At 35.0% G+C, this 9,654-nt stretch overlaps 1 protein-coding gene across 3 annotated transcripts; it reads left to right on the top strand.

Moving 5' to 3' along the window:
• On the top strand, positions 2,643–7,992 carry LOC105165611 (probable alpha,alpha-trehalose-phosphate synthase [UDP-forming] 7). 3 transcript variants are annotated; one of them, XM_011084676.2, is made up of 4 exons: positions 2,643–2,831; positions 3,146–5,244; positions 6,315–6,588; positions 6,824–7,992. In XM_011084676.2, the coding sequence occupies exons 2-4, from the start codon at positions 3,257–3,259 to the stop codon at positions 7,163–7,165; spliced, it is 2,604 nt and encodes an 867-aa protein (XP_011082978.1). In that variant the 5' UTR covers positions 2,643–2,831; positions 3,146–3,256; the 3' UTR covers positions 7,166–7,992. The 3 variants fall into 3 exon arrangements, with proteins under 3 accessions (XP_011082978.1, XP_011082980.1, XP_020550607.1); XM_011084678.2 differs by having other exon boundaries at positions 2,643–2,867; XM_020694948.1 differs by lacking the exon at positions 2,643–2,831 and having other exon boundaries at positions 2,874–5,244.

The following is a 9,654-nucleotide window of genomic DNA, read 5'->3' as shown; positions in this document are numbered from 1 at the left end:
CAGTTGTTAATGTGGTAGAATGGTAGCAGCCAAATTGAGATAGGAAAAGGAAACCAAGAGAGGCAGAGAGTTGAAGCTAAGAATCAACTCTGCTGCTCCTCTCTTCCAAGACCTCAACGAAAGAGAAACAGTAGACAGAGAAACTGAATTGCTCAAATCGAATCATTTCATTCATGCTTGTATTTATACCATTTCAATTAGCTAATACAAGAAAACGTGAAAGCTTTCAAAATATTTGCGGCTCGCGACAAAGTCGTGGTTCACTTGGACAAGATTGAGACTTGTGTCTTGCGCGTCTCTAGTTACCGCGCTTTCTCTCCAGTGCGTACAAAACATAATTCTTTTTTTTTTTTTTCTAAAAAAAATGTTGAAATACAAAAGTTTAAGGTATTTTTTTATTGCATGTAATAGGGATTTTTGTTTTTGCAGATCATACTAACAATTTAATTAGATTGCAATAAAAGTACATTTATTTTCTTGTCAGAAGAAATTGGAATCAGTCATTGGATGAGAATTTTTTTTTAATGGAGTCATTTGAAATTCTTTTGTCAAATTCTTTCTTCAAATCCAAATGCACAATAAGAGTAAAATTCTTGTCAATTTACATTTAAATAGAAAAAGTGAAAAATTACATAATAATGAATTTATACATATAATATGAGTATATTACATTCAAATAAAATATGCATTTTAAAGTTATCAGACGGATTTTGCATGTAAGTTTGTAAGGCGATCAAAGACTTTAATTTATAGAATTAAGTTATGATTTCAATTAAATAAAAACATTAGTAAAATAATGCGCACAGGTACTACGTGTCATGATGTCTAATATATATATATATATATAAAGATTATTTCCACTCACAAACGACGATTTATAACACTGCTACCCCAATCAATTTGTTATGCCGATAATACCTATAAATTGATTTTCTTTTATTTCTTTCTTCTTTTTTGTTGTAATATTATGTGTTGGTATATATATATATTTATTCATAATATATTTTAAAATATAAAATATATTTATTATATTCGTATAAAAATAACATATCGCAACGGCTAATTTTTCAATAAAATTTATTCACACAAAAACTGCGAGCGATTATTAATACCAATATATATAAAAATATTATATATTAGAAGCTAGAGATTTAAAATGGGCCATATAGGCGGCTAAAGCCGAAGTCCAAAGGCGCGGCCCAGCAAGAGCGTAGGGTTGAGTTGACGCGTTTTGAAGAAGAGGTAAACGTGTCCCCTCCCCAGCTGTAACGTGCCGGGCACGTGGTGATTCCTGCCAGCTGGGTTGTATTCCAAAGTCGGCTGGCTAAAACCTTATCCTCTTTCTTTTTTGGGCAATGATATCCTCACCCACCAAATATTCACACACCTCACCATAAATTTAGAATTTTAATTTTGTTCTGTTTTTTTTACAAAATTAGAAATATAGTGATTTATTTATTTATATATTTACAAAAATTATCTTGTTTTTCTAAATAAATATATTTTAATGAAATAATAATTTGTATTGCCAATAAATCAAAATTTCAATAAAATAAATATTATAGCAAAATATTTAAAAAATAAAAGCTTGTACTGACTGAATCATATGAATATTTAGGAGCAATATTATTATTCTGAGCAATTTAGTAGAGTAACTAGATGTTACGTGTTAAATGTATATAAATATATATATTTGGAGTAAAAATTTTATTTTATTTTATTTTATAAATAATTAGTCCTCTTCTGTTCTTAAAAAAATTAAGTTTATTAAACATGTTGCAAACTATTTATTTACATGGTTGTTTTTATTGCAAGAAGTAAGTTTTAATTATATTATTATACGACTAATATGAACACTGTCAGTTGAAAGATTGGACTGTAAAAATGTTTTATTCAGGGAATTTTTTTAGTCTTAACCCTATTTACCTAGTTCAAATAAATATATATTTGATTTAAAATATTGAATATATTAAACCAATTTTAATATATTACTATATTGAATTTAAAAAATATATATTTCTAGCTTATTTTTTCTTTGTACCTAACCATTATTTTTGAAAAGTCATCTTTATGAAATATTTATTCATATAAAATATATAATCGACTCTCGCAAACAGAAACAAAAATATTCATTGCCAGATCAAAGCATAATCAATAATGTCACAATCCCTTGTATCGGTAACCTTTAAAATGATGTTATCTGTACTTCTCGTCAAATTTGTATCAACGGACAATTAATACTGCGTACTTTTTACGATTGTGCTTTTATTGATGATATCGAAAAGAATTTACTGAACATATAACTTTATTGCATCGTCACCTGTTTATACGACGCAACTGCCATTTATACGTTACTGTTAAAAAAGCAATATATATAAATAACCATCAAAATGGTATAAAAATAAATTCAAAAATTCAAGAATCTTTTACTTTTTATTTATCAAGAATTTCTTCAAATTATTGTCCTTTTTAATAATTGGATTGCGGGGGGGGAACGAGGTGGGGGGGGGGGGGGGGTGGTTGGGATTCTGTTAGTGATTCTTTTATTTGTTGGCACGTTTTGTTTCCCAGACAAATAATATTTTATCCAAATTTACCTAATAAAAATGTTAAATTATTTATTCTGTTGAATATTCATATCCATGACTTCTTGTAGGCGATCGTCGATTTCATTTTATATACTCATACACAAAAATTACCTATATCAAACCCTAGATTAATCAATTTTTTTTGGGGGGGCGTCAAACCCTAGAATCCCATCCTCAATTCTTAGCTGAAGTTTGACTGGTTTTCTCAAAGACACGAATTTTTTGCTAAATTCAATCGCAGAGGTCAGCTTCAATCCTCAATTTCTGGTTTCGCCTTTGGTACGCGCGTGAGATTGAGATTTGCTCTAGGGTTTCTGTGGAATTCATTTTTGTTTCATTTTTGAAAATTAGTTCTCTGGGCTTGGTTTAGATGAGTTCCTTGTGGGGTTTATGTGCATTAATTTCTGTTTGATTAATTTGATTTTGGTTTGCTTGTTTTCACGGATTTTCGCGTCCTTTGATTCAAAAGAGGGATATCTGTTATTTGTTTGATATATGGGATTTGGGTCTTCGTTTATGGTTGTTTTATATGAATAAATGGTTTTTCTTTAACGTAGGTAATTCGAAAGTCTTATTTGAAGAGAAGGAATTGGGATTTGGGGCCGTGAGACTTGAGGGATATATTTACTTTATTTTTTGAGGAGAGAGATAAAGAAAAATTTGCAAAGATGATGTCAAGATCTTATACCAATCTTTTGGAGCTAGCGTCTGGGAATTTCCCAGTAATGGGTAGGGAGAAGGAGCGGAAGCGATTCCCCAGGGTAATGACAGTCCCAGGGAATATTGTTGAACTAGATGATGAGCAAGCTAATAGTGTTACATCTGAAAACCCCTCTTCAGTTGCTGGTGATCGAATGATCATTGTCTCAAACCTTTTGCCCTTGAAAGCAAAACGAAGGCCAGACAATAAAGGGTGGAGTTTTAGTTGGAATGAGGATTCATTGATCTTGCGGGTGAAGGATGGATTTCCAGAGGACATGGAGGTACTTTATGTTGGGTCGTTACCGGTTGATGTCGACCCAATTGAACAGGATGATGTGGCCAATTATCTTTTGGAGAAATTCAAATGTGTCCCTGCCTTTCTGCCCCCTAATCTTTTGGCAAAGTATTATCATGGATTTTGCAAGAAGCAGTTATGGCCACTTTTCCATTACATGTTACCATTTTCAGCTGATCATGGGGGTAGATTTGATCGGTCAATGTGGGAAGCATATGTGTCTGCCAATAAGTTGTTCTCGCAGAAAGTGATTGAGGTACTTAATCCTGAGGATGATTTTGTCTGGATACATGATTATCATTTGATGGTCTTGCCCACGTTTTTGAGGAGGCGCTTTGTGCGCTTAAGAATGGGTTTCTTTCTTCACAGTCCATTTCCGTCATCTGAGATATATAGATCACTTCCTGTTAGAGAAGAAATCCTCAAGGCCCTACTCAACTCTGACCTCATTGGTTTTCACACTTTTGATTACGCTCGGCATTTCCTCTCCTGCTGCAGTCGGATGTTGGGTCTGGAATATCAGTCAAAACGAGGATACATAGGGTTGGATTATTATGGAAGGACAGTGGGAATAAAGATTATGCCAGTTGGGATACATATGGGCCACATCGAGTCGGTGATTAGACAAGCAGATAAAGACTTGAAGGTTGAGGAGCTGAGGCGGCAATTTGAAGGTAAGACAGTGTTGCTTGGAGTTGATGATATGGACATATTCAAAGGTATCAACCTAAAGCTTTTGGCTATGGAGCAGATGCTCAAGCAGCATCCAAATTGGCAAGGAAGGGCTGTGCTGGTGCAGATTGCAAATCCTTCTAGAGGCAAAGGAATAGATTTGGAGGAGATACAAAATGAAATAGAAGAGAGCTGCAAGAGAATCAACAAGGAACTTGGGAGGCCTGGATATGAACCTATAGTTTTTATTCACCGTCCTGTATCAATCAGTGAAAGAATGGCTTATTACAGCATTGCTGAATGCGTTGTAGTGACAGCAGTGAGGGATGGAATGAACTTGACTCCTTATGAGTACATTGTCTGCAGACAAGGAATATCTGGTGCAGAAGCCGGGTCAGAGTGGAGCGGACCTAAGAAGAGCATGCTAGTGGTGTCTGAATTCATTGGGTGCTCTCCATCCCTAAGTGGTGCTATTCGTGTAAACCCATGGAATGTTGAAGCAACTGCTGAGGCAATGAATGAGTCCATATCAATGGCCGACACAGAGAAGGAGTTGCGACATGAGAAGCACTACCGTTATGTTAGTACCCATGATGTAGCTTTTTGGTCTAGAAGTTTCTTACAAGATATGGAAAGGACTTGTGCCGATCATTTCAGGAAAAGATGTTGGGGAATTGGTCTTGGCTTTGGGTTCCGGGTTGTGGCACTTGATCCTAATTTTAGAAAGCTGTCCATAGATGATATTGTGGCTGCGTACTCAAGGGCCAAAAGCAGGGCTATACTGTTGGACTATGATGGGACATTGATGCCTCAAAATTTAATTATTAAGACTCCGAGTGCCCAAGTTCTCTCTCTCTTGAACCGTCTCTGTGCAGATCCCAAAAATTTAGTTTTTATGGTCAGTGGAAGAGGGAGGGATAGCTTAAGCAGGTGGTTTCTTCCCTGCAAGAAACTGGGACTTGCTGCGGAACATGGTTACTTCTTAAGGTATGTACCTCGATTGTCTGCTTCATTAGTTTTTTTTTTTCCTAAAAAAAATATTGATAATTATAATGGTCCTTGCTCCTATGGACATTGTATTTATATCAAAACTTGTTGAAGAAAAAGCTGACTGAAATTTCTCCATAAATTTAAAATACCGTAAGAATCAAACCAAGTGTGGCTTTTAGTGGTTTCAATTGGTTGCAGGGGAGCTATGTGTTTTCGTCTGGTTTCTGAAACTTGCAGTTCTATGTCTTACTGTTAAGCTTTTTCTGGTTTTGCTGATGTGTTATCCACTAAGTAGCTGTGGATCTTAAGATTCAATATTTTTGTTTTCCAAGTCCCAATTAGTTAAAACTTCCTAGGGCTTCTGTAGAATTTTCTATCACCTTTTTTCCTGATGGCTGGCATTGTTTCCTCGTAAGAAGGTTGAATAGGATGATCTTTGTTTCAGTGTTAGTTGATATAATATTTATTTAGCTAGAATGCAAGAAGTTTGATCAAAATATAGGTTGAACATGCCTTATAGTGAATTTGTTGAAAGAACAAGAAGACTACTTAAGACACAGTTTCACATGGAGGGTATGGCGGCAAAGCAGCTTGTATGGGGTTACTTCCCTGTTGAGGCAGCATGAAAGAGAGTGCAAATTAGTGTGGAGATATTTGTGCCTAGCAGCTTGTGATGTTCTCTGCGTATTTTTCCATGCCGTGCATTAGTTTTCTCTATCTTTTAATACAACTTCTAAGATTTCGGCAGATGTTATGCTATGTAATACAAGTTTATTTCATTTATTGGGCAATCATGATTACTAATCTTTCTGCTGGGTGATTGTTTTTGCTGTGTCTGTTTTAGTAGTGTTGCAATGTTCTCCCAGTTTATTGGAGTCCACTTCCTTCTCTTTTTCTCTCTCTCTTCTTACTTTGGTCCGCATTCTGTGATAATTGTGTGCAAGGATAGGTAAAATAGGTGAATTATCTCATGATCTTTTAGTGGGAACTGTTTGGTGCCATTTCTTCAGTTTCTTTCTCTCTTGGTTCTATCTGAATAATTTGCATATGGATGTGGAATTTTTCAGGTGGCCACAACATGAAGAATGGGAAACATATGGCCAGGGTTCTGAATTTGGTTGGATGCAGATGGCAGAACCAGTAATGAAATCATATACCGAGGCCACTGATGGTTCTGGAATTGAGAGAAAGGAAAGTGCTTTAGTTTGGCATTACCATGATGCAGACCCTGGATTTGGTTTTTCTCAAGCGAAGGAAATGTTGGATCATTTAGAGAGTGTTTTAGCAAATGAACCTGTTGCTGTGAAGAGCGGGCAGTTTATTGTAGAAGTCAAGCCTCAGGCATGTGTATTTAGGGCCCTGCATACTCTTCCATTGCTTTTCTAGCTTTTCAGAATCAGATTCTTCGTTTTCTCATAACTATTATTCCACTCTTAAGTTATAAAATTAATTTTCTGTAGTGAAGTAAAACTCATGGACTTAAATATTATGTGTTTACTGTTTTATATTGTTGCATATATATTTTTCTCTAACAATCTGAACATGAGGCTAAGGACGTAAATTCTTATTGATGCAGGGTGTTAGCAAAGGCATAGTCGCAGAGAAGGTTTTCACATCCATGACAGAGACTGGGAAACAGGCTGACTTTGTGCTCTGCATTGGTGATGACAGATCTGATGAGGATATGTTTGAACTAATTGGTACTGCAGTGTCTAGACGCATTCTTTCTTACAACACCGAGGTGTTCGCTTGCACTGTTGGGCAAAAACCAAGCAAAGCTAAGTACTATTTAGACGACTCATCCGAAGTGGTAGCAATGCTCGAGTCTCTAGCTGAAGCCACTGATTCTCCAGTCTCATCTGATGAGGAAGCAGATAGTTCCCCAAGGAAAATTGCTTATGTTTCTTCTTTTGTTTGAATTTGCCTACTTCTCTGAATGGGGAGCACCCTGATTTGCTAATGATATCTTTGCTTATATGGATTGTTAGGTTTAGGTACTAGAGAATGGAAATGATGTAATTTTCTTCTTCTTCTTTTTTTGTTTTTTTTTTTCTCTTATTCTTATCTCATCCTTGCTCGTTAGCCTTAGGCCTGGGTGAAGTTTGCATTGAACTTATTAGTCGAGATTCTTTGGGGGAACGTAGTACAAATGGAGGTGGAAGAAGTTGAGAACTCGTTTTTCATGTGCATTACTAAGGACCATCTAAGTGAGGCTGTTCCTGAAGGACAGATATATGCAGTGAATCGGACAACTCTGATGATCCGATTTGGACTTGACAAAGGAAATGACTTCTCATTGAACTCTTGGCGTCATCTTTCTCCAGCAGAAAAGACAGGAGAACAATTTCTGGAAGAAGCTTCTCTGGTTGCTGGTGCTGTAATGTTTATGGCCAGTGCATTAGATTTAAATTTCTTGAAGTGTCAACAGAATTGATGCATGACACGTTCATTGAGCAAAAGAAGAGGTATCATCGTCAATGGTCCTTGAAGTGATTGGTTACAAGAGATCGAGTTTGTGGCCACTTAAAACTTGTAGATCGGCACAGTTCACTTTGCTCAGTTCCCCTGTACAGGTTGGCTTGGGCTGCTTTTTCTGTTTTCTTTGTTTTCCTTGTGGCAGTCCCCATTAAAGTAATGTGAATATGGGTGGATAATGGCAATATTTCTTTGGCAGATGCATGCTCCCGTCGAATGTGACAAGTGATAATATTTTTTACCTTGATTTTTGTTCATTTCCAGATACTATGATGGTTGCCTTGTTTCATTCGGTGATATTTCCTTAGACCTGGTGGCTTATGTTGGTAAATCTCTCTATGATGCCTGTTTAGATAAACCTGAGGTTGTGTTGGCAGCTTTCATCGGCATGTTTGGTGGCTTGTAGGTAGAATTTTCTTTGAACTGAAAGGCTTGTAGGTAGAATTTTCTTTATTACTTTCAGTTCATGGTGCATTAGTAACTCAGCAGCGAAACCTGAATATTCATCAATTCTCTCACTGTTTTCATTTGAACCGTGCAATTCCATGACTCCATGTTTTCTGTTTGAGGTTAGAGGTTTGTAGTGAGTCGTAGTATCCTTTTAACTATTCTCTGAAATACAGGCTCGAGGATGAAACTGAGACTTGAAAATTATCAGCTTTCTGATATTATTAGAAACTAGTTGGTAATGCAGGTCTCATTTCTTGCATGTTGACATCTCCAGGCACGTCGACTCCAGCTTTCATACAAAGAATTATTCGCAGTGCATGATGGTCTTGCTTGGGTTTTATCATACTTATATTTTGTGTTGTATTGGTCATGTGATTAGTTTATCGTGCGTATTTTGGGGAGTACAATCTCATGTCCTGGGTTCAAATGCTAATGAACAAACCTCAAGACTAAATTTTGGCGGATACCCCGAAAGTGACTTGGGATCATAGAGTTGTAAGCTTCACTTGTACCCATAACTGTTCCTTGCACAAACTTATATTGATTATACAATTTCGAACATGAGCATATGGAAGACAAATAACTTGACACATTCCCAGGCCAAGAAATGCGGACATCGCTTTTAAATCGATGGGTTTGGAGTTGAAAGATTTAAATCAACAACAATAAATTTATTGTACATTCTTTGGATGATCTTACAATTTAGAATATTTTAAATTCTTAAATTTATCATTTTGAGTTATATTTTGTAATGTTATGATGTATTTCTGATTTTTAATACAAAATTATCTGACTTATTTTTTTCTTCTTCTTTTTTAAGTTCTTTTATCAGATATGTCCCTCTAAATCGTGTCTAAAGGAACGATGATGCAATTTTTTATCAAATGCAAGATATCATCACACTGTAGGTTTAACTACACTTAAATCTTGTTTAAAAATAAAAAATTATATTTTTTCCCAAATAAAGTTTGCGACTATATTTACACCCAAATTGAATTTTGGTTTACACTTGCCTTTTTTTTCCATTAGAATTTGAATGAACGCTGACGTTAGCAAAATAAATTATATAAATTCTTACTTCTATCCCTATGTAACATTTTCATGTATAATTTTGTATTTATAAAGGGATAAATACAATATATATACATATGGAAATTGTTATAATTTTTCAACTGCAAGTACAAAACTATTACATGTGAATGTTAAACGACATTTAAAATTAAAAATTTGTGTAAATTTTTTATACCAAATCGGTATTTTTCATCCAAATTCTAACGAAAAGAGATCAATTGTAAATGAAAAATTTTCGAAAAAATGTAAGTATAATTTTGAACTCTTTTAAGAAAAAAATATAATTTTATATTTTTAGAGAAGATTTAAGTGTAATTAAACCTAAATTGTAATTAAGATTATCTTTGCTGGGACATATTCATGTAGCAGTTTGGTCAATCAAAGATGAAAAACATTCCCAACATAAAAACA

The sequence above is a fragment of the Sesamum indicum genome, linkage group LG6, assembly GCF_000512975.1.
Source record: "Sesamum indicum cultivar Zhongzhi No. 13 linkage group LG6, S_indicum_v1.0, whole genome shotgun sequence".
Taxonomy (NCBI): domain Eukaryota; kingdom Viridiplantae; phylum Streptophyta; class Magnoliopsida; order Lamiales; family Pedaliaceae; genus Sesamum; species Sesamum indicum.
This window is presented reverse-complemented; position numbering and strand designations above follow the sequence as displayed.

What these genes read in the sequence shown, in the direction of transcription:
- LOC105165611 (XM_011084676.2), top strand. Translation starts at nt 3,257, where the DNA reads ATGATGTCAAGATCTTATACCAATCTTTTGGAGCTAGCGTCTGGGAAT. An exon ending in GAACATGGTTACTTCTTAAG is followed by an intron (nt 5,245 to 6,314) that starts GTATGTACCTCG and finishes GGAATTTTTCAG; the next exon opens with GTGGCCACAACATGAAGAAT. An exon ending in TTGTAGAAGTCAAGCCTCAG is followed by an intron (nt 6,589 to 6,823) that starts GCATGTGTATTT and finishes TTATTGATGCAG; the next exon opens with GGTGTTAGCAAAGGCATAGT.